Source organism: Solanum lycopersicum, chromosome 4 (genome assembly GCF_036512215.1).
Source record: "Solanum lycopersicum chromosome 4, SLM_r2.1".
Lineage (NCBI taxonomy): Eukaryota > Viridiplantae > Streptophyta > Magnoliopsida > Solanales > Solanaceae > Solanum > Solanum lycopersicum.
Window position 1 is genome coordinate 3702270 of NC_090803.1, and position 26218 is coordinate 3728487.

At 27.6% G+C, this 26218-nt stretch overlaps 1 protein-coding gene across 2 annotated transcripts; it reads left to right on the forward strand.

Annotated features, from left to right (window-relative positions):
- Positions 1–11966: 11966 nt before the first annotated feature.
- LOC101251372 (GRF1-interacting factor 1-like) lies at positions 11967–17105 on the forward strand. Of its 2 annotated transcripts, none has more exons than XM_004236751.5 (4): positions 11967–12426; positions 15565–15641; positions 15943–16027; positions 16532–17105. In XM_004236751.5, exons 1-4 carry the CDS (start codon positions 12346–12348, stop codon positions 16913–16915), a joined length of 627 nt encoding a protein of 208 aa, XP_004236799.1. In that variant the 5' UTR covers positions 11967–12345; the 3' UTR covers positions 16916–17105. The 2 variants fall into 2 exon arrangements, with proteins under 2 accessions (XP_004236799.1, XP_010319284.1); XM_010320982.4 differs by lacking the exon at positions 11967–12426 and adding an exon at positions 15179–15225.
- Positions 17106–26218: the final 9113 nt, after the last annotated feature.

Consider the following 26218-nt stretch of genomic DNA (forward strand, 5'->3'; position numbering starts at 1 on the left):
ATTGAATGAAACAAATTTATCAACTTAATGAAAAATTCAATAATTTTGCATGTAAATAGCAGAAAAAAAGATGAATTTAAACAACTTTTTATAGAATTTTTTTCGTATGAGATTTGCTTCAGTTCAATGGAGAAAAGACTTTTTATAGGTTTTAACGGTTTGTGTCCTTTTAATGTTTTAGGTTTTTCCTAACCTTGTTGAAGAAGGACTTGAATTTTTATTTTTTTGGGAGAAAATGACCAATATACCCTCAATTTTGCAATTTAAAATTAGTATATTTTTATTTTAAAAATATTTTTTTATATATTTGTTGTGTTATATATGATGTTTCTTTACCTTTTCTTTTAACAAATTTATATTTATGGATTTTTTTTTTTAAAAAAAAAAGTATATTTTTGGAAAACTTTCATAAATATGTAATATTAGAAAAGTATTTACCATTTATAGTAATAATTTTACTTTCACTTGATAATTTTTAATACATTTATAATACAGTTTTAATAAGAAGAATTTATAAAATACATATAATACAAGTTTTATTGGTGGATAAAACATATTAATACACATAATACAATGTGTCAATAGCTTACCAAACAAACATAATATATTATAAAACGGTTATAATACACATATATTTCATACATGATATACTTTTTAATACATAGTATTGCATTTATCATAGTATTGTTATATATGGCTATAAATGATAATAAACGAGAAGTATTGCTAATATTAGTGTTATTTATTAGTATCCCTTTAAGTAATTTTTTCCTATTTTTTTTTTTAATGTAATATGACTTTAAAAAAAAAATTGTCTCAACTAATTTTGTTTTGCCTCTTCCACTTGATTAGACCTGATTCAAATGAAAAATAAATCAATTTATGTCATACTTAATTAGTTATAAAAAAAATAATTAGGAGGAGACTGATGATGATGTTATCTTAGTATTGAAACAGGTGGATGAAGCATATATTTACATCTAGAGTTTTGTGCGATTAAAATGTAACATTAAAAGCTTAATACTGATTAGTAAAAAAAAATCACATGTTTAAAAATTAAACGTAGCAAAAATAAGGATATTAAAATAAACGTGTGTGCATTTAGAAGAAATAGGATCAAGAATGAAGTTATTGGAGATAAAGTGAGAATGGTTTAATTATGTGGTCGACAGGATGAGAGAGATGAGGCTGGGAAGGTTTGGACATGTGAAGAGAAAATGTATGGATACCCTTTCGAGGAAGTGTCAGAGGTTGGATATAGTAAGGTATCATAAGAGGTAGAGGTAGATTGAAACGATTTTTGGGTGAGCTAATTAGACTGAATATATAATATCTGCAGCTTACCGAGAACATGATTGTAGATACGAAGATATAAAGGTTGAGAATTAGGGTATAAAGTTAGCATGTAGTTGAGTATTGTCTAGTTCTCTTATCAATAGGTTATATCTTTTCGATTATCATATTATTTGGTGTTGCTACTTGTTGGCTTTTTAGTTATTTTCAGCATGTTTTTTTTTTCTCAACTGTTTTTGCCTTATATACTTGATTTTTGATATGTTTACTCCAATAAAGGGTTTAACGGAAACAAACTCTCTACCTTCACAAGGTAGGGTAAAGTTGTGTACACATCACTCTATTCAGACTCTACTTATGGGATTACGTTGTGTACGAGTATAAACCTCTAGTTTTTTTTTTCCTCTTTTGGTCCATGTTGGGCCCATGAGAAGCAATTTGAAGGGGACCATGATATTGGGCCTAAAATTGAGCCAACCATGACATTGGGCCTAATATTGGGCCAACCATAACTTCACAGTTCACATATATTCACTTGAATTTCGTTTTGTTGTCTTTTTTTTTTCATGCTCAAGAATGATGTATAATTTAGTGATGGATCCAAAAGGTTAAATTTATGTATTTTCAATCATATACTTCTTAATTTATTAGGTTCGAAATACATTATTATCTACTTATACATATTAACATAATTTTTTATTACAATTATAGGATCTGAAACAGAGTATCTAGGATTTCGAAAGGATGAGTGCACTACTTTGAAAAAATGAATCTACAATATAAATTGGACTAATTTGACCTTTAGATTCTTAACATCGAACCTACTAATAATATATATATATATATATATATATACACACACACTTGCAGTGCTAAAATAAATATAAGAATTACCAATATGACATTTGAGAATTTTGATTTATTAAAAAAATTGAAACGCCAAAAGTGTTATTTATAACTATTTGTAGAGGTCAATTTCAGACATGAAAAAAGTAATGTAGATATAAGATATATTACTACTAAGTACTATAGATGACACGTCCTTGATTTGAACTAAACTTATTGAGTTTTGTCTTATCCATAACTTTTGTTACGACTCTTTACTCACGTATATACACAGATAAACAGTATGCAAATTTCAAGATGGAGACAATAAATGTAGTAGTAAATACTCCTCAACTCAAAGGGTTTGAAGTTTGTCGTAGAAATATTTGACCGCTATTGAAATATAAATATCAAATATAAATATATATGATCTTTGTACTACAACTTTGAAACAAGAAGTGTACTACATTGAAATGACACTTCATTTTTAAAAGTTTTAAACCAAGTCACATGGTAAATGCAGAGTTATAGCTCAAAAGAACCAAGAGAAGTACACAAAAACACATTTTTTTTTTCCAATAACAAGGCAGGCTGAAAGGGCAAAATGTCATATGAGTCTTATACATGAAAATAGTAAGTCCATTTGACACATTACTACTCAATCAGAGACTTGAATAAAAGGAACATGTGAACTTTGTCATGTTCCTCCTCACCTCCAAAACCTACTTCATCTGACTAAAATTATTTGTCGTATATCTTTAAATTAAATTATTTGATGAAAATGATTATTTTTTATAAAATTTTAGTTTTTCACTCGTCTCGTTCGAAATCACAAGATCAAAAAATATTTTGATGTATATATATATATATATATATTCTCATTTTATCATATAAGCGCCGATTTGAGTCATGAAAATAGAAAGGTGTAGAGTTAGGTGGTGGTTCGCGAGTTCGAAGGAATTCAATGGCTTTTATTGGACTCTATATTAGAAAATTAAATACTTGTAAATCCCCTAATAAAATTGATTGACGACTCATTGGTAAGGAAGGGATCGTGAAAATAGAAAAGGACAAAGCATTTCGCAGGTTTCGATGAATTCAGTAGTTTTTTTGAAGACTCTATAATTGTATTAGAAAGATAAATATATATATATATATATATATATATATATATATTAACTTGTGAACTCCTTAACAAAACTAATTGATGACTGAATGATAAAAAAAGATCGTAAAAATGTTTTTCACACTACAATTATGGATTTGAACCGCATTATCAATAAAAGTTTCTCTTTTCTCTTTACAATGCTTATATCTTTCTATCCTTAAATTTAGAACTGGCAAACTCAATCCTGGCTCCGTCTCACATTAATTAATGGTTGTATTATAAGCAGAATATCTATACTTGCATTTTATCATATAGCTCATCGATTTAAATCGTATAAATAGATATTAATACTTACATTATGATAGATTGTTAATATTATTATTATTATTTAAATATATCGTATTTCTATACTTATTTAATACAAAATATTTTGTATATTAAATTATCACGCTTACTTTATACTTTATAATAATTATTCTTGGTAAGAAATAATTTGAGAGGGAGGAAGTGTACAATTTTCCTTCCAAAATTCATCAAATTTTTCTCTTAGCTGTCACAAGTGTCAACTCAATTCTTTCAATTTTTGCCACATTTAATTGGCACCCACTTCAATGAGGTACCACCCCAATGTTTGGACCCACATTTATATTTTTTTTCGTCTTAAAATATTTATCGTGTTTTTTAAAAAATATTAATCAAGTGAGAATAATTTATATGGTGAAACATGATAAAAAAAATAAAATTGAAATGATTCAGACATGTGAGATTGAAATATATAAATGCATTATCTAGTTTTGTATTAACTGATATTTATATTTTTAAGGTGTATACAAGTATACATTTAAGTTTATATAAATTAAACAAATAAATATATGCATTATCATATGTAACATAATATGAGTTCAATATGACATAATATAAATTTACACGAGTAGTCATATAGGACATTTATGTTTACTTGTTTAACTTTATACAAATTTCAATACATATTTATACAGGCTTAAGGTTGAAAGTTATAAATGTCAGCTCAAACCAAATAAAATAATACGCTTATGTATTATGTCAACACGTAAAAGAAATATGCATGCATGCGTCAAAAAAAACTTGAAAGATTATTAAACAAGACGCGATGCAATTGTAGTTTATTAGGGATATGATCCTAAATAAAATAATTTAAAGACAGTAAAAGATTAATAGATAGCCATTTAGAAACATTAGTATAAATTCCGAGTCACATCTAATTCTAGTCGCTCATATAAAAAATATTTAATTATACATGGATTCAACTTTTTGATTTTTAATAAAGATGAGTTTTATATTTCTGATTAGTTTTTCAAATGACACATTTTTCATTTACAATATTATTCGAAATTCTATATTCAAACATAATTTGATTTTTTTAAAAAAATATTCAACTTCTTTTTTTTTTTTGGAGAAAAAAAATGACATTTTATTTTTAAAGATGGTGACATATCTTTCACTTGGTCAAACATCTTTTTTTATTTTCGATCAGTTGTTGTCACACTCTTAACTAATTAATGGAGTACTTTTCTGAACATTAATATAAAAAAGGGGCCAAGTGAGAAACTGGCAATATTTTTTAAATAAAAAAACAAACAATTGAGTTAAATTATTCATACTGAAAAAATAATCATGAAGAAATAAATGAAAGGGAGAAAAAGACAAAAAAATAATAATTCCATTTCGATTGAAATATTTTTCTAAACAAAGTTTTCAAATTATAAATTAAAGTTGGAAATAGTAGATCAAAAATGTAAAATCCTAAAATATTTCAAACTTGGTTAGTGGAAAAATTATTGGGTCGTTTGCTATGTGAGATAAGATAAATAAGAATATTTTTAGAGATTATCTTTTTTTTTTTACTTTTTGTATGAGATAGTAATCGTGTCATTTCGGTATAAATGATGAGATTAACACCAAACATAGGGATCAAGTTGATTTCAAATTTTATTTCGAATTTATCTTTTATCTCACGTATCAAACTATCACAAAATAACTATCAAAAGGTGCGGTGGATTATTAAAGTCTTGAGTTCGGATTTTGATATTGAGAGTGTTAAAATCACATAATTTGTACTCTATATCCGTTTCGTATAAAATTTGACAAAGAAAGTAAGTTCTCTACCAAAAAGTGTGGTCATAAAAAAATTACTGTAAGAAAATAAAAAAAAATCACTTTTTAGCAAACTAATAAGAAAAACAATATCAATCAAAATAAAACACGATAGTAAATTTTCTATCGTATAAATTTTTAATTAATTGGATTACTGAATTTCAAAATTTACAAATCGTATGTTAGATTGTTATTTGTACTCCAACCTTCCCCCTACATTGAAACTCAAAACTGATGTGCGGGTGCTTTGAATAAGTTCATGCAAATATAATAGATTTCGAATATCATTATATTGAATGATTAAAATCAAAGAAAGATACAAGAGTGGTTAAAGCACCCTAATCACTACTAATCTAATTATCTTGATGTTATAAGAGAGATGAGATTCGCAATATGCATGTAATTTTTCAATTTATTTAAGCTTGAAACTAATAATGTGAACGAAATTTCTAGTCTTTTTGATAAACCCCCTTTTGCATTTCTTTCATAATTGATAAGAATATAGACCCTACATATATATATATCCCCCACCATCCATTGACATATTTGAAAACAAAGCGAGAGAGATGAGATTCGCGATATGCATGTAATTTTTCAATTTATTTAAGCTTGAAACTGATAACGTAAATGAAATTTTTAGTCTTTTTGATAAACCCTCTTTTACATTTCTTTCCTAATTGATGAGAATATAGACCCTACATATATATATATATCCCCCACCATCCATTGGCATATTTGAAAACAAAGTGAGAGAGATGATATGTTGGTAAAATCCAAACAAAGGCAAGACCTAATACTACCACCTAACACCCAACAAAGCTAATGTATTATTATTCATCATAAGTTTGACATGTACTATCAATTTTTTTTTGACCAAGTGTTGGATTGTCACCATTCACTTGACCAAATGATCAAAAAGGTTTGATAAGAAGGGTAAAAAGGACTTTTTATTTGAGTTAGAATTAAGATTTAAAATTTACAAGTGGAATTTTAATTATTTGAAATTATTAAGTTATGAATTAATAATTTATTATTTTTAAATATAAATATAAAATTTCAAATTAAATATTTTATTGAATTCGATGGAACTCGTAATCTACTCACTAATTATGCACTAGCTTTTTTTATGAATTTCAATAGTATACTTGGAAATACAAATTATGGGAGCAAATAGCTCTATTAATCAAATTTTTGGAGAAGTTTAAAAAATATATATAGTTTTTGACCAAATATTTAAAATGAATATTTGAGGGTCAGTTCAGTATTGAGGTATGTTTTAATATGGAGAGAGCAATGGTTTAAATAAATATAGAGTGCAATAGTGAATAGTTAAAAAGGGAAAATACTTAAATAAGTCATCAAATTTTTAAAAAATATTTATTTATGCTATCAGTTAAAAGTTTTGCTTATTTATGTTATTACTGTTAAAGAAAATACTCGTTCATGCCATTATTTTTTAACGGTAGTTTTGCAAAACCAAATTGACACGTGGCCTATTATAATTCGATCACATCATAATAAAATTTTTTATATTAAATAAATTGGTGACCTGGCCGAATTATAATTAGCCACGTCATCAATTTTTTGAATTAAAAAAATCAAATTTCTGAACAAAAATTGATATTTTTTATTAAAAAAATTGATGGCGTGGCCGAATTATCATTGGTCACGTGTCAAAAGTGGTTTTGTAAAATCACCGTTAAAAATAATGACACCAAAGAACCTTTTTTTAACGGTAATATCATAAATGAGTCAAACTTTTAACTGATGACATAAATAAGTCAAACTTTTAATTGATAACATAAATAAACATTTTCCTAAAAATTTAATGACATATTGAAGCTTTTTTCCTAGTTAAAATATGAAACTTATAACAACACGAGTAATTTAAATATTCCAATCATTTATTCCTGAAAATATGATCATAAATGTGGGAGGATATATATTTATGCATTTTCCCTATGACTTAAAAAGGGAAATTGGTTTAAAAAAAGTTGACTCCCCCTTGACTCTCTATGCATTTAAAAAATAAACAATTATTTCGATTCTCTTAAATTCAAAATATATTTAATATATTTTTAAAAAAATATTATTTTGTAATATTAAATATATCACATACGATGTTATTAGAAGACACCAAAAAGTTTTTTTTTTTAATCAAACAACAGTTTTTGCGCAAAATATTTATTTATTCGAAAGATTTCAAAATATTGAATAATAGAGTAAAACAATAAGCATAAAAATATTAATATGGTTTTTTTGTTAGTTGTTAGGACATAAAAATATTGTTTCCTCAATTATTATAACTATACTATCCTGCATTAAAATGTTAAAAAAAATAAATTATTTTACATTTCTTATTCATTCATTTTTTCTAATTTACTACACAGTATCATTTTTGGTTTATCTAACATGTTACCTTTCTACATTTAAATAGTACTTTTATTTTAATCCGTGTGACATTTTCTAATAAAAAATAAAAGTGGTGCATTTGTTTAAATCCTGTGTCCCATTCATTTTCTCTCTCTTTAATAAAATAAAATAATTTTAGTAATTTAGTTAGTTGGTTATCTGAACTTTTACCTTATTAATACGTGTTCAATCCTCCATATTTAGAGTCGTTAAGACGGGCTAAGTGTATGGAGTCAACCCAACCCAACCCGTTATTGGGTAGGATTGGGATAAAAAAATTTCAAGTTCATTTGAAACTAAGACTTATAAGTCCATCCATATAAGCCTACGATCCTTGAGGCTTGACAGGATCGGGTTGAAGGTCGGTCCATGGGGTAAAACTATTTATTTAAGAATAACTTACAGAAATCTCACTAGTATATGAGCTAACTTAGATGCACGTTTTTTTGTAATATCACGAATTTTACGAGATCTTAGTGCGTTTAGATACATATATCTCGGTATACATGGACTCAAAATTAGGTGTATTTTATTCTAGATATATTGTATCTAAGTTGATTTGATGTGGGGGACATATGCAAATCTTGCGTTCTCGCCTTCGCGTTGTATCGTTTTTCACTCTCTTATATTGCTTGCGTGTCTGAGATACATCACACTAAATATATATATCACACATATCTAGTCCAGTATACTACATACATGCTAATCATACGAGATCTTTTGCTAGTGTTACTGAAATAACACAATTGTTTGACATATTTGATTTGAAAATCTTTTCAATCTTTTTTTTTATTTAATAGAATTTTAAATTTGAAAAAGAAATAAAAAGGCTAGCCCGCCCCAACCCATGACCCTTCTGGGATTAGGTAGGGTTGATCATTTTCAGGCCTTTCTAAATGAAGGATCGATCCACCCTAACTCATCAAATTTCTTGGCATGCGAGACTTGGGCCGGGTGAAGCTGAACTGACATTTTTTGATAACTCTACCCATATTATTCTCTCCTTTCAGACTCCCCCACACCCAGTTTTTATTTTTTAATTTACGACAAAATTTTAGTAGCTCAGTCATTTAATTATATAAACTCCCGTGATATTTGGATGAGGATCAATTCCCCACATTAATTCCTTTCCATTTTCTTTGTCCTTCCCTCTAATTTATTTATTTTTTAAATAAAAAGAATATGATCTATGTAAAATTACAAAATAAAATGTATAAGCTAGAGCGATGAAAAAAAGAAAAGCCATAATTTTAAATATACCTTAATCTTGTCCGACCTTATGTTATATTTATTTATAAATTATATTTTAGTAACATTGATTAAATAATTTTATTAAGTGCGAAATAAATATTTGACAAGTATTATTAATTTTGATAAATTTTAACTGATATTAGTTAAACAATTTTTTTTCTTCTAAATAGCATTTTTAATACATAAATGTGTGTGTTGGGAGGATAGTAAATCATTTCATTCTTTCTTCTCGTAAATTCAAAGTAATTATAAATTTTACGTGAGTATTAGCAACATTCAAAATAATAAAATTACAATTAATTAAATGTATTTAAAGTTAAAAGCCAAAGCTAAAAGGATATGTAATTTCAACGAAAAAAATACACTAATTAAATAAAAACAAAATTAAAAAAAAATAGATTTTTAATTTTTTTTATCAAAAATATCCTTTCCTAATACATGCACATTTACAAGACACCCTACTTTAGATTTTTTTTTAAAAAAAAATTCCCTCTTATACCATAAGAAAAAAAATGTTACTTTAGATTTCAATATACATATTTTATTTTTAAAAAATATGATTTATACCCATAAGTTTTGACTATCAATACTAATATTAAGTTTGTATTACAAGATAAGTGGATCTTCGTTGCAATAATAACAAATAGTGTTCATTACACTAGAACAATGTGATAGCTTGGAGTGAGTGTAACCAGCATTATTCCATACATCGTGAAGTAGACAAAGCACATAGATTTGTTATCTGAGCCGATTGTTCATCATTTTCATCAACAATCATATTGTCATTTAATACTCACTAAATATTCCATCACTACTTTGTTATTCACGTTGTAATATAACACAAACAACTAATATAGAGAGTGTTTTTGTACAAGATAAAAATTTAGTATAAAATTTTAATTTTCAAAAGATCCCAAATAATGAGATTTGACCCAAATATTAGAGAAAAAACTGATCTTTGAAAATTTGAGATATTTGTCAAATAATGATAAATAACGTCAATAGACATTATTTGTCATTTTCTTTCCAAATATTATTTGAAAAATCTATGTCAAACAGACCCATAGTATTCCCATCCCCCAAACCTTGCTTGGATGGTTATTATTATTTGTATTGCATTATATAGGATCGTATTATATAAGATGTATAATTTTAATTATAATGTATTATATCAAATTGTATTACACTCTCTTAATTTCACAAAGATTAATCTGATTTGACTTGACACGGAGTTTAAAAATATAAAAAAAACTTTTATATCGTGTGGTTTTAAATTAAAGTTAGGTTAAATATTCAAAATTGCCCCTTAATCTTATGGCGTTGAACATGCCACATAAAAAACTGATTTTAAAATGTTACAAAAAAAAATCACTCTTTCTAAAACAGATTAAAAAAAAAGAGATCATTTTTTACTAAACGGAAGAAATATATGATATATAATTAGATTATTATTTAAATTTGAACAATATGTCTCATATAATGACATTTTCGTAAATTTATAAATTAAATTATTAATATGATATTATGTGATAATAAAAAACGATATAATTCATCTAAAAATTATATTCATCAAAATAATACGATAGATCGAAAGGAATTTCTCGATTATAGAAAGTGATGACGTGAGTTGTGTAATAAAATAAGTGGGCTGTGGGCCAATAAGGCAGAGAGTTTGGACCGGAGCGGTAAATGGGCCCAAAGCCCAATGTAGAAAGAAGGAATTGTCTCTCTGTCCTTTTTTCCTCGATAATCGTGTACAAACCTTTTATTTATCATCATCCGTCACGTGACCTAACTTTTAACCTAGGGGGTGGTGTCAATATGGTGGGGGGTGGAGCGGGGTAAATTTTTTTCGATCTCATGTTCGATAGTTATATTGAAGTTCGATTCATCTGAAGGTTATATTCGAATGGAAAAGCTTCTTATCAAAGATGATTTGAGTTCGATATCTCTACTAAAGGAAAGAATAAGTCTATCGTCTTAGTTATAAATTTACACATGAATTAGCTCGAATTATATTGATTATCTGAATAATTCATTCCATGATCGAATAAAAGTGATTTAGCTATCAAACTAATAAAAATATTTTTAAAATGATGTTTATTATATCAAAATTTTAAATTTAATTAGCATTTGACTATTGATTTATGCAAGTAAAATTAAAAGAAAATAGTTATTTGATGGTAAAATTTGATTAGATTTTCAAAACTTCTCATAAATTTAACTCACAATTTATTCTTATTAAAACATATGCTTAAACATAATTTTCTTTTTAAATCTGTAAAAAATTCCAAATTTATGGCAAAACAAAAAACTTACATTGAATTGCGTATATAAATACATCTTTTAATTTAATATTAACTAATATTTTATCCTCTAACTTTAAATATACATAAAAGTTTATATAAGTTATTGTAAAATTAAATAAGTAACAAATAATTTGAGATTTGCTAGGTGACACACAAATCACATAAAATCAAGAAAGTAGTACCTGGTTTTTGCCCACATTAATTTAATGGCAGTGACTGCTGATTAAAAGTTTAAAAATATAAAATTGATCCAACCCCTATGCAGGTAAAACATTTAACTTTTTTTTTTAATATAATTTTTTCACACGCGATCTATTTATATTAAAATTCGACTAAATTTAAATTCATACAAAAAATAAAATATTTTCTAAATAGCCAAACTCAAAACCTATTAATAATGAAAGAAATACCTATCCCTACAATACAATCTTGAATTAGATTGGAATATGATTAAATTCAAATTCATGCGATAACGAGGTAAAATATTCTCTTATAAAACTAATTGTGTATTAAAAAGATACGAATATAAGACTTTTAATTAAAAATAAATGAGTATTTATCACTCGATCACGAGTTTACTAGTCTGGTTGGTGTAAGGCAAAACATTTTACTACTTCCTTACAAAGGCTTATAATGGCTTTGTTGGCCACAAGAATTGAGATTCTCTTTTCCCTCACCCCACACCCCCTCACACAGTGAGTACAAAACTGATGTACCCCATAGCTCTGTTTTTTTTTTCTTCTTCCTACGTACTGTCAATATCCCATTAATTGCCATTGCTGTGTATTTGAGTGTCACTATACAAGTCAAGTGAAGTTGTGAACAGAAGAAGAAGAAAAAAAAAAAAGAGGGTCCATTTCCTTTTTGCACTTTGCCTTGATATCTCTGCACTCTTCACAGAAAAAAAAACTGATAAAGATTGAAACTTTGCATTTAAAACCCCCCTTTGTGTGTGTGTGTTTTAGTGTGTGTGTGTGTTTTGTTTGGTGGGTATAAAAAGAGGGAGGAAATAATATGCAGCAGCACCTGATGCAGATGCAGCCCATGATGGCAGCTTACTATCCAACGAACGTCACTACTGACCATATTCAACAGGTTTTTTTTTCTTTTCAATTCTTGAAAATCTGCTATTACTCTGTTGATGCTTTTCTTGTGTGTACAGTAGACTGTTGTGCAGAGATGAGTAATCAAATAAAAATGTGATCTTTATGACTTTTACAGCTTCTAGATGAAGTGGTTTTGCACAAACAGAAGATAAAACTTCTTTAGTTTGGTTGTATATTCTTGGCTTTTAGTAGGTTTTGATCTGTTTTTAAAATGTTGTTTGATTAGTACTGCCAGAAGGGTATCTATATGTTTGTGTTCTTTATAACTTCTTTCTATGATGAGCCATGATCATGAAGAGGATATACTAGTGTGGTTATTTTTGAGGTGGTAGGTAGATAGGGTTTCTTGGGTTTTTTGTAGTCTATGAACTTTTCTTCTTTATGTTGTTTTATTAGTACTGGTAAAAGGGTATCTGTATTTTGTTATCTTTTGGTTCCATCTCTGGTTCTTTTGTTGATGTGAGATGCTTTTGTGTATTATAATCAAATAAAAATGTGTTCTTTATAGCTTATACATCTTCTAGATGAAACGGTTTTTACATACAAAAGATAAAAACTTCTTTTTGTGATGAGCCATGATAACATGGAAAAGATAGTTTGGTTGTTTATTCTTTGGCTTTTTCGTAGGTTCTGATCTTCTTTTGTATGTTGTTTGATAAGTACTGATTGAAGGGTATCTATATTTTATTATCTTTGACTTCCCCCTCTATTGCTTTTGTTAATCTGAGATACTTTGATGTATACTGGCAAAGAGATGATTAAGCAAATAAAAATATTTTTGTGTTCTTTGTAACAGTTGAAACTTCTTGATGTTATGATTTCATACAGAGAAAGATAAAACATCTTTTTGTGTGATTAGCCATAATATAAAATGAATAAGGATAGACTATTATAGTTATTTTTGAGGGGGTAGGTAGTTAGGGTTTCTTGGGTTGTTTATTCTTGATTTTATAAATAGTTGTGAACTTTTTTTTTTATGCTGTTTGATAAGTACTGCTAAAAGGGTATCTATATATAATAATCTTTTTTCTAACCCCTATGTTGCTTTTGTTACTGTGAGATGCTTTTTTATGTATATATTCTACTGGAGAAGAAATGATTAGGCAAATAAAAATGTAATCTTTATAATAGTTAAAGCTTCTTGTTGTAATGGTTATACAAATGGAAGATATAACTCTGTTCGAGTCTCTCCGTCATCTATTATCAAAAAGAATTCAAAGTGCTGAGCCATGAAATCATGAAAAGAAAATAGTACTAGTGTAGTTATTTTTGAGGTGGTAGGTAGCTAGGATTCCTTTGTGTTTATTCTTTGGCTTTTAGTAGTTGGAAATTGGAATCTTCCTCTTATTTTATGATATTTAATAAGATTTGCTTAAAGGGTATCTATATTTTATAATCTTTTTATTCCTCTTCTTCCCTCTCTCTTGCATTTTTTAAAGTAAGATGCTTTTATGAGATGATTAAGTAAATAAAATTGTGTTCTCTATAGCAACGTAGTCCTATTCATATACATGGGTTTGATGATTCGCAGGCGCACAAGTTCATTGTATGTGTGTGAAACTATTTTGTAGTTTGGTCTTGAACTACCATTCATCACCTCCAAATATCCCCTTTTGTGATCTTTCGATGTACGAATTAAGTTTTTCTAATGATACTAAGCAACTTAACGGCTATTTCCCTCTTCTGTACTTTTTGCGCCCTATGTGAGAAAAAATAATTAAGTAAATGAATGTGTGATTTCTCTCTAATAGGTTAAGCTTTTAAACGAGATTATCACATAACTACATTTAGATTTGAGGTGGTAGCTAGGGGATACATTGGTTGCTTATCCTTGGCATTTAGCAACTGTTTTCTTTTTTCATGTTTTATTAATCCTACTTTTAAAAGGTATCTTCTTAAAGGTTTTGCTGACACTTCACAACATATACTAGTGCAGTTATTTTTGATGTGGTAGCTAAGGGATTACTTTGATTGCTTATTCTTGTTGTTTAGTAGTTGTAATCTTCTCCTTTTGTGCTGTAAAGGCCAAAGGGTATGTATGCTTATTGTTCTAGTCTTTCCTGGACTGTTTGAACAACTTTTGCTTATTGACTGAAGAGATAAATATCAGAAGCTTTTGAGTTCCTTTTGTTGATGTCAGATGTCACCTAAACAGTAGAGTAAACTTTGAGCTGAAAAGAAACCACTCTGAAATGCATTTTGCAGACTGCTACGATAGTGTTTGTGTCTTTACAAACTTGTTTTTAGTTTTATCGCCTTTTTGCGAGAGAACTTCATTTTAACACGTAAGAGATTCGAAAAAGACATTTTCTTCTATTAAATTTTGTAAAAGATTATTTCCTCTAGAAAATACAACTATTAGTCTTGCATGAATATGCCTCCACAGCAAAGGACTTTCTTGTTCAAATTTCATTGTCAGATTCTCAAAGGTGCTTTTTTGTTTGGGTTCTGATGCAGTTAGTCAGTTTCCAGAATTGGTCATAATAAGACAGTCAAAAGCCCCTTTTGAATTTTTTGTAATAATTGCAGGCTTTTAAAAAGTTCTTAACTTTTTTAACAGTCTGAATAATATAATGCTTTGAAGAAAGGCCATATATTCTTGTTGGAAAGTGAGTTGAATATTTTACTTGGAAAATAATTGGTACATTTGGTGGTGTTATCTAGGTGATTAAAGTGCATATTTTTATATTATTCAAGATGGTTAATTAAGTAATGGTTCATGTAACTAAATCTGATGTGTGTTACTTGAGTGGAGAGTCATCCTAAAACAATGTCTTTACCTCCCGAGGTAGGCATACAGTTTGTGTACTCTCTATGACCTTCAAAACTAAAAATCACTTATGTAACTCAAGTTCAAGAATCACTTATCAAAATTTGTAGCTTGTATTAGTTAGTGAGTTATTTATACATACTTAATGAATTTCTTTATACAAATACGCGGTCTAAGTGAAAGATATTCGGTTTGTCTGAACAGTACCTAATAATGAATAGCTTACTTTTTCTAACTGAATAGTTAGGAGGCAAGTATTGCTGTTTTAACTGTTGTTTTATTAGAAATATGGGCCATTACATATGATGTTGTTGTAATATTTGCTTATGCTGTTTTTTTGTTCCTTTTCTGTGTTAGTATTTGGATGAGAACAAATCACTCATTCTGAAGATTGTTGAGAGCCAGAACTCTGGGAAACTCAGTGAATGTGCGGAGTAAGTGAAGTGCATTTCATTTTCTGTTTCTTTGAAACAACATCTCCAACGTATCTAGTGTGACCACACGTGGGGTTTGGGGAGGGTGGTGTGTACGCAAACCTTGCCCCTAACTTATGCAGGTAGAGGTAAGGTATGCGTACATCCTACCCTCCCCAGACCCTATTTGTGGGATTAGATTGAGTATTTATGTTTGTTGTTTTGAAGGTTGAGAGGTCGTTTTGTGATGAATGCTCGAATTTTTGTGTCTTTGAAACCCTGGAGTAAATATATTTTACTTGGTTAATTTCTGTTGTGGCAGGAACCAAGCTAGGCTTCAGAGGAATCTGATGTACCTTGCTGCGATTGCTGATTCACAACCTCAACCTTCTAGCATGCATTCTCAGGTAACAAAGTCTTTTTATATCGTTTTGGACGAAGCTCACCTTGTCACTTAGCTTTTTTTTGGGTTAAGTATCCATTGTTTCCTTGAGGATTTAAGTTATATATACCGACTGTGTAAAGAGTTGATGATCAAAAATACATCTAAACTATCACCTTTGAAAGTTTCATACCTCAACTATCTATTGTTCTCTTTAACTACTTAAACCTGTCACTCTCTTTGTATCAAAACATATCTCGATGCTGAGTTGGCCAATTATTTGTTCCCAATTGACAACAAGCGCGTGTAAGGCAATTCAACTTCGATGTGTGTTTTATTACAAAGACACTGATACTTGAGGTACGAAACTCGTGAAATGATGATAGATTTGTTATGTAAATAGAACAATAGATAGTTATGGTATTACACTTGCGAGAAGATGATAGTTTAGGCGGTTTCTTTTACCATTAACTCTTGTTTAAATCCAAGTTATGTCTTGAAATAACTGTGAAACATGTACTTTGTGTAGTTCTCTTCTGGTGGGATGATGCAGCCAGGGACACACAGTTACTTGCAGCAGCAGCAGCAGCAACAACAAGCGCAACAAATGGCAACACAACAACTCATGGCTGCAAGATCCTCGTCGATGCTCTATGGACAACAGCAGCAGCAATCTCAGTTATCGCAATATCAACAAGGCTTGCATAGTAGCCAACTCGGCATGAGTTCTGGCAGTGGCGGAAGCACTGGACTTCATCACATGCTTCAAAGTGAATCATCACCTCATGGTGGTGGTTTCTCTCATGACTTCGGCCGCGCAAATAAGCAAGACATTGGGAGTAGTATGTCTGCTGAAGGGCGCGGCGGAAGTTCAGGTGGTGAGAATCTTTATCTGAAAGCTTCTGAGGATTGAAAAACTTGAGGTTTTACTAGTAATTTTAAGGTAGTAGTATTAGTATTAGTAGTAATGATAGGGAGGAGGAGGTTTTAGTTTTTTCTTGTCAACTAATTAGAAACAAGATCATGTTTGGGCAAGAATTTTGAAGGAATTGTGTTTTAAGAATTGTAATCTATGTTTTGTTTTTAACATATGGTTCCTACTTCATTTTGTTTCTTGTTATTGTATGTTGTCATGTACATCTCTTAGGTTATTTTGATTATGAATTGCTTTGTTTATTGATAATAGCCTCTCTATATTCGTGAGGTAGGATTAACGTGAAGGTTTCTGTTCACTTTATTCTCTCTAAATTCTACTTGTGGGAATTTCACCATATGGTTCACGTTCATACCCTCTTCAAATCTCACTTTTGATGTATTAAGTGCTTAAGTTGAGAGTCGAGGATCTCTCGAAAATAACCCGTCTATTTCTACGAGGTAGGAGTAAGGTTTGTATTCACTCTGTTCTCTTTGAAATTGAGATAACATAACATCACACAACCTGTACAATGTATTAAGGGATCGCTTGGTAGAATTTATCAAATTAAAATGTTGGATTACTTCTCAAATTTGAAATTTGTATTTGTTAATAATATTTGAGCAAAACTTCAATTTCAAGTTAAAAATTTGATTTTAAATCCTGAATTCACCTACGAGGTAAAATTTTATTTCTAAATTTGTGGTTTAAATTTTAAAAATTGATCCATCAATTTATATTTTGCTAAAAAAAACATATTATTTCAAACTTTTGCAATTTTTTTTATAAAATAAATAGCAATCTTATGTCAATGTAAAGAGATTACTCATACCTCATGCAATTGTAATCCATTTTATATTACTTGATCCTTATATTAAAAATAATTATTTTATCTTACTCGACAACCTTATAAAATTAAAAGAAAAAAATGTCTTTTTTCTTACTACCTTGATGTGTTAAATTTAAAAATTTTAAAACATCATTATTCAAATTAATTTAGTAAAATACATATTTAATTATTTTTAAAAAAAAAAAGATATGCTAGATTAACAAGTGCTATATAATATGAAAAGGAGGGAATGTCAGAACACTAAAATCACTTATTTTTGAGTCATTAATAATGTATCTATATCTTTATTACTTTCTTAATTTCATTTTAACTATCGTTTTATTAAAGAAAATCGATGCATAATAATTACTCCCTTCTTTCGGAATTATTTGTCATGATTTTTATTTTTAGAGTCAAATTATAAAAACTTTGACTAATATTTTAAGATGTATTTTTTCATCATATTAATATGCAAACAATTGTAATTTATAGTACTTTTCATGTAGTTTTAGAATATCTATTTTTTTTGTTTAAAATATCGAATTAATGCGATCTAATTTACCTTTAAAAGTTAGTCAAATTGATTTTCAATAAGCGCAACATGACAAACAATTCTGGACGGAGGGAGTATTGTTTTAAGAATTTAAAGCTAAAGTTGACAATTCTTTTCAATTATAAAAATAAATATAATCATTGAATAGTTGATATACCCTCTAAGAAAATCATTAATTAGTACTTATAATTTTTTTTAAAAAATATTTGACTAAATCACCCTTTGTATATTTCTCAAAATAAGTACTTTAATAATTATTGCAAGACTTCTTGAAAATTGTATTCACAGACCAATTATTATTGTAATGTGATTAAAAAAATATTCAATGCTTGTTTTTCTTAAGCAATGGGACCCATTTTTTCTTAATTTTGTCAACTTTTTTTTTTAAAAATTAATTGAATAATTGTTTTCTCAAAATGTAGTTAAAGATTGTGTGAATCATCAAAGATATTGTCATCAAATTATGATATTTGGTGTCTCAAAATATTTATCGTATTTTTTTACACACTTTTAGAAAAATTAAATATCAATTATAATGATGATATTTGGAGAGTAACCATTGGTTTGGACAAATAATTTAAGATAATTATTTTTAAAAATTACAATAAATAATTTAAGACAGAAAAAATAATCGCAAAATCACAACCTCTTTTTCTTTTTCATATTTTCAGTAAGTTCGGCAAAAACAACAATCATTTGGATGATTTTTCAAGTCTAAATTGCCTCTCACTTTCTCAGCACAACAGTTTTGACAATTTTTTTGGTAATTAACAAGGTATAGTTTTTATTTTCTTTCGATTCGATATCTGATATTCACTATAAAGTTCAACTAATCCTATATCTTGGGAAGCGAATAGTCCAATTAAATAAATTGTGTGTATATATTAGTGAGTGTTTTAGGCATTATATCAGTGTCGTTAAGAGTAAATAGGGTTGAAAATATTGAAGTTAGTTATTTTTGATTATGTAAAAATAACGTCTTTTTTCTAGAACATTTTAAAAAAAAATAAAATATGTCATGTAAATTAAGACACATGCACAATAATTATTATTATAATAATAAGAACAACATGCCAACATGTGAAGGTTATATACATAAGATGTCTTGCGCCAAATTCAGAATTTTTATTAAGAAAATTCAGAATATAGTAAATAAACATGATAGAAGAAGTCATGAGAATGATCATTTACTATAAAAAATATGAAATAAGTTTATACATATATATAGTATAATTTTTCGACGAAAGGCGTTCAGATAAATCCCTTGCTAGGTTGTGAAAGTTCTTTCAAACATTAACTCATCAATCTCATGTGCTTTGACACTTTGAAAACTCATCAACTATGCCATTTGTAGCCATTCTTTTAGGGTTTTTTCCTGTGAGTTTTTGAACAATTGTCCTAAACTCACTTGCATTTTTGGTATTAACCATCAATGGACTATCTATATACTTCACTTTGATGGGCTCTCTAATTTTAAGGTTTTGGTTTTGCATGTCCATAAATATACACACAAATAAATCTTTGAAGTTTTTGAATAATATATATATATGTATATGTGTACACTTATTTTTGGCTTGGTGAATCTTGAAACAACATTGGATTTTATACATAGTATTGAAGAAATTTCCAAGAAATAAACCAAGGTAGGAAATAAATGAGAACATTTTGACATCGATACATAAAGCATCACGTATTCAATGCAGGGTCCAAAGAATAACGATATTTTAAAAAGTTGAATTAGTAGGTAAAGAAAAAGATGTATTTTTTTACATCTAGAAACAAGTTGACATTGAGATATGCAAAAAGTTAGTTCATATGGTATTATCCAATTAATATATAAGGGAAAAAAAATCTATCGATCAATAATGTGATAGGACTGAACATTTGATGCATGGAATGCCTCGTATCGAGTAAAATCATAAATTGAGATAATTAAATCTGACTTTAATACTATGATAAAATTCAAAAGTATGATCATGCTGTGAAGATTATATCAATATTTAAATAATCGCCGATATGAAAACTCAAACATATAAATCACAAATTTTAGTAATCTTTCCTCCTGTCCTTAATTTTAGTATTCAATCAAACGAAAGCGCACACATGCATATAGTTTGAATAAATATTTTATCAAATAGGCCATCATATTTAAAAATATATAATCAAGAATTAATTACTACTAATAAGGAGACAATTTTGATAATATACGTGACTTTTAATTCTAGTGAACCAATTTTTCAATAATCAAATTTTCTTTTTTTTTTAAAAAAAGAAAAAACCCTTGGTCAAGAAAAAAAAAGTACAATACTATATATGTACTACAATAAATATATTATTTATATATTGATTAATTTTCCTCTAGAATATGATCAAAAGGATATATATATATATATATAGGTAATAAAACTACACAACGACTTCAAATATGTGATTTTACTTATAAATTCAAAAGGTCATTATTTTAATTTGACTATCAAAAATATAATTTATATTAATCTTCCAATGTCAACCTATATAATAGTTTTTGGATTGAATTACAATGTTCTGTTCTTCGTTTTTTTTAAAGAATAATATAATCTTTTTATATTTAGGAATTTAATAGTTTCAAAGTTCTCTTTTGACAATATAATGAAGCTCTCTTATTGGAATGGCATGACTTATTTAATAGTATTATATTTATTTTAGTTTGGAATAATTTAATTAGGTATAAAATTCACGAAAGATTTTTACAAAAAAAAATTATGATTTTTAAATAATATTATGATATTTGTATTTGTAATTCAAAATTTATAATCTTAAATATATTGCCTCTTCTATTTCATATTAACTGAATTTGTGAGGCAATATCGATACACCACATAGAAAATATTTTTAAGGACATGATTAAAAATCATAATTTTTACTATTGCCCTTTGTGAAACACATAAATATAACTTTACAAGTAGTATGATTTATCTCTTCGAAAATATAAAACTTCAACAAATGAAAGAATATGAAAAAAAAATAAAAACTTCAAACATCCATCTTAAACTTTGAACAATTCAATTATTTTGAACAATAAAAACTCCATCAAATATTCACTTAATATGAAATAGAGAAAAAGTATATTTTAGACCAAATACATAAGCAGATTCCTAAACTTGGTTTTTTTTCCCAGGTACCTCAACTTCGTCATTTTCCTATTGAATCATTGAACCCCCATAATTTGTTCCGTTTAAACAAACATCTTTGTCTGATGTGAAACCAGATTTGTGAGGGGTATTGATAGAGGATACATATGTTGTTCCACAAATCATCAGTCCAATTGATAGTAAAAATATTTGAGAATAATTTTGTTTTACTTAAGTCATTTGAACACATTAGAAAACAATTGAGACTAACACGGGTTGTCTTTATTCCTTCAATCAAAATTATTACAATTCGAACACAATTGAAGACATTTACAATAGAAAAACTGATCAAAATCAACCCAAAGTGTTTTAAAAAAATAAATTATGGGTGGTTCAATGATTCAATTGAAAACTGACGTAATTGAGTTACCTGAGGAAAAAAATCCAACAAATTTAGGGATTTGATTATGTATTTGGTATATATTTTTTATTCACTTGATTAATGTGATTTAATTATGAACTTCTTAATGCTTAACATTTTGAAACTATCATAGTTATAAACTAAGCTTATCTCAAACGGCTTATTATGTTATGTAGAATTAGACGGCATAACTTAATTTATCTTCTAAAGCATAATTTGTATTGTATATTATAATACGAAATAATATATATATATATATATATATATATATATATATATATATATATATATATATATATATTAGCATAATAAGGTGAGGATATAGTGTATTTTAATGAGTCATGATTAAAATATATTTTAAAAAATTGATTATATAAGCAGGATTTCAAATTATTTGTCATGAATGATATATATAATCATGTGAAGTTGATGTATAACTAAGTTTTATCACTTCATCTCAAAAAAAAGTAATTTTTTTTATATATATATATATAAAAAAAAAGATGGCAACTCTATTATATTAAATGAAATAAAATAATATTCTGCAAGTCCAAATAAAATAAAATAAAAAAAGTCCTCGTGGTCGTGGTTGATGACTTGTGTGATGAGAAGAGTCAAAAATATCATAATAGATTTATGTTTCCTTTTTGACATATGTTAGTAAACATTCATAATATTTTGTTGGACGTGAAAGAAATTATTTTTACGATAATTATATTAAAACAAAAGTTAAATATTATTATTTTATGAAGTAAAAATCGCTCTTGTCCACATGAAGTACGAATGATAATGAAGGGACAATGAGAGAGTGTTGAACGGATCCAAGATCGATTCTAGAAATAAAGTTTAAAGAACTCCATGCTAGGTTAATCGAGGTAAGACATATAAATTGAAATCGATTGTACGTAGTAGAACGGAAGACAAAGATATTTATTACTAGAATACACTTGATGAATTGTTTCGTCATCACTTCAATTCTCCATTATACAAAAAAAAAGAAGAAATAATAAAAAAGGAAAAAGAAGAAGAGGACAATTCAATACATAAAACATTTCAGTTTCAAATTAACAGCATTCGAGAAAGAACCGCATCCCGAGGAAAAAAAAGAAGAAAGAAAGAACCATAATAAAACACTAGTAATTATCCAAGTAGTGATATATGGATATGCCTTGTGAAAGTTCTTTCCATAGTAACTCATCTACATTTTTACTATTACTATTACTATTACTATGTGCTTTGACACTTGAACACTCAATTGTTGTGCCACCACTAGACATTTTTTGTGGTGTTTTACCAGTAAGTTGTTGAACAATATTCCTAAACTCAGTTGCATTTTTTGCATTTACCATCACAGGACTATCTATATACTTCACTTTTATAGGCTCTCTTCTTTGATTTGGCTCATCCATGATGTTTAAAACACACACACACAAACACACTTGTGTTTTTGGATATTTGTACTAAAATATTGTGTCTAAGTGAATCTTGAAAGCATGCTATTTATACATATAGGATATTGAAGAAATTTCCTAGAAACATAGAGGAAGGTAATGAACAAACACAAGTAGCTTCTTGTTGTGTGTTTGAATGAAGTATAGTCAAGGGAATTAAGATTGTGACATGGCCATGCATGATGAAACATAGTTTTTTATTTTTTTATTTTACACTTGGTGTCTGGTATCTATATTGGTGTTCTGGCTAACTCGAATCAAAGGCGGAGTATCCAAGAGTTTGAAGATGTAAATAGTTGTTTTATATTAGTTGTTTACCTCATTGAATCAAGAAAGCATTTATTATATCTTTCTATGTTATATTGGAAAATGTACAAGTAAACCCCTTAGACCATGACTGTAATCTTAGAGACGCACTATAACTAAACTAATGTCATATTATCCCCTCTGAGTCCATTATTTTTGTAATTTTATGCACCTTTTTGGCTCACGTGATATTCAAATATCACGTGCCTCAATTGTGTGGAGTCATGGAGTGTGTCACGTAACATAAAAGTGTACAAAATTACAAAAAAATAAGTTCAAGGGTAATAGGATGTTAGTTTAGTTAATATGTGTCTTTTAAAATTCGGTCATAATTTAAGGGGGTATTTGTGCTTTATTTACTGTTACAATTGATTCTATTTTTTGAAAATGTTCATATTTGTTTGTAAAATTCTACAAAAGTTTTTTAACGGGTGAGTAAGTAAAAATTTCTTTTAATTTATGATTTCTCAAGCATTATACAAAATAAAAAATAATTAACTAAATATTCATATATATTTAACTCCAACCTAAAACTCTTATTTTAGCTTAACTTTATCCAAATATCTTACTCAAAGTTTTTAATAATATAAAAAGACCAAATATTTCACGTCTCACATATATGGGACAACTCAACATGATTTGTTTTTCTTTTTAACAAAAATAAAATAAAATAAATAAACCTTGGTCAAGAAGTAGGTGTATTATATTAACCTATTAAATAATTGTTGAAGATATAATTAAATAAATAAAAATAATCTTTTTAATCAATTAGGATGTAGTTAGAGTATGTCACTAAGGTCTATGGGACATGGATTCGTCGAATTTAATAATTTTTAATTTTAATTTTATCTGTTTTAAAAAATCTATTGAATATATAATAAAATTAAGTGATTAAGATTTAAAAATTTCAAAATTTCAGATTTTGGCTCTGGCTATCTTTTATACTAATCAATGTAGCACATCTTCAACAAATCGTGACCCTAGGATAGAAGTTCGATCACAGGTAAAACTTATCCGCACTAAGTGTTTATATCAAGTCAATACATGCATGTCTTGTGTTTAAATTTTATGATTAATTTTACTTCATTAAATCACGTTAAAAAGAAAATTGCATTGATTTGATTTAAACACTCAGTGCGGATAAGTTTTTTCCCCGTTTGGTTACCTATTTACGTGAATATAATATTTGAATGTGTATCGATTATTTTATTATGATATTAACTTGTGATTATTATAAAAACGAAAAATGGGTGAAATCGTATTGAGGGGAAAATTTGATATTAGGGGGAAATTATTAGTCTACGTGGCAGTGGAAATAACTTTCGTTAATAAGAAGGATACTTTTAACTCATTAGTATGACGAAAAGGATAGATTTGAGCCGAAATATAGTTTAAGAATAAATATAAGCTATTTCTGATAATTTAAAAATGTTTTTGAATCTTTTTTCCATTATAAAATTTACAAATTTCAAATCTAATATCTTCTTTTAATTAGAATTTTATTTCAAACCTTTATTTATATTGAACCGCCGCGATCTCGATCTCGATCTCGATTTCGATAAACAGGCACGTGGTAGATAAGGAATATTGTCAATACATATTTTGGTAATTAATATACAAAAATATATAATCCACACATTTGCTAATATCTTATTTCTTTTAGTAGACTTTTAGTGCATGATGTAGAAAAAAATTCCACAGCCTCCAAAAAATATGTGGTTTATATGTAAATTCAACACAGTCCATAAATTTGACTGATATTTATATAAAAAGTTGGAGAATTTATTTAGGAAAGTAGTAGGAAGTAGCTTGCAAAAATCTAAAAAATTTGTATCGACGATTGTAGCGGAATTTAGAATTTAAAATTTATAAAAAATTTATCGGAGTTTTCAAGTTAATAACCAGATTTATAATTAAATATTTTAAATGCCTAGTAATTTTTTTGATATATATATATATAATTTATAACTTATAAATTAAATTCGTCCTGAAATAACGAAAGACATCAATAATATCAATATCAAATAAGGATGATAGAAGTTGTAATTATTACTTAATGGAGAAAGTAGGGCTTTGATATATTGACTAAAAAAAAGTTAAAAATTAGAATGTATTAAAAAGTGTCTCAATTAGAATTGACCTTTTGTTTGTTAAAGTGAAGTCTCATTTTATTTTTTTATTTAAAAAAGGAGATGATATTTTTAGCCTCAAATTAAGATATTTTTTTAGAGTCATTAGTAAATTAATATGTAAATTTAGTTTGACTATATAAACTTTTACTAATCATTGTTACTCTATTATAGCTCATTTGAAACTATTATTATATATAATAAAAATAAAAATTTTGTTTCACACAACTTCCTTTCTAAGAAATTAAAAGTTTGAGAATTTATTTGTTAAGAATGAATTACAAAATAAAGATTCTTTTTCTTCACTAAACTCCGAGTTCCATCAAACACGCGACAAAAAGAGCAAACTAATCTTTATTAAACTCCGAGTTCAATCAAACACGCGACAGAAGGAGAAGGAGCAAGCTCTAGCTTGACATCAGGCTAGATTCAGATATGTTACATGCCAAGTGGTCCTTCATTTTTTCGATGTAATCAAAAGCAACTAAGTAGAGGATCGGAAGA

Bases quoted from the DNA above. Each gene is read 5' to 3' on its own strand.
- LOC101251372 (XM_004236751.5), top strand. From the start codon at position 12,346: ATGCAGCAGCACCTGATGCAGATGCAGCCCATGATGGCAGCTTACTAT. The intron at 15,642-15,942 runs GTAAGTGAAGTG...CTGTTGTGGCAG, and splicing joins AAACTCAGTGAATGTGCGGA to GAACCAAGCTAGGCTTCAGA. The intron at 16,028-16,531 runs GTAACAAAGTCT...TACTTTGTGTAG, and splicing joins CTTCTAGCATGCATTCTCAG to TTCTCTTCTGGTGGGATGAT.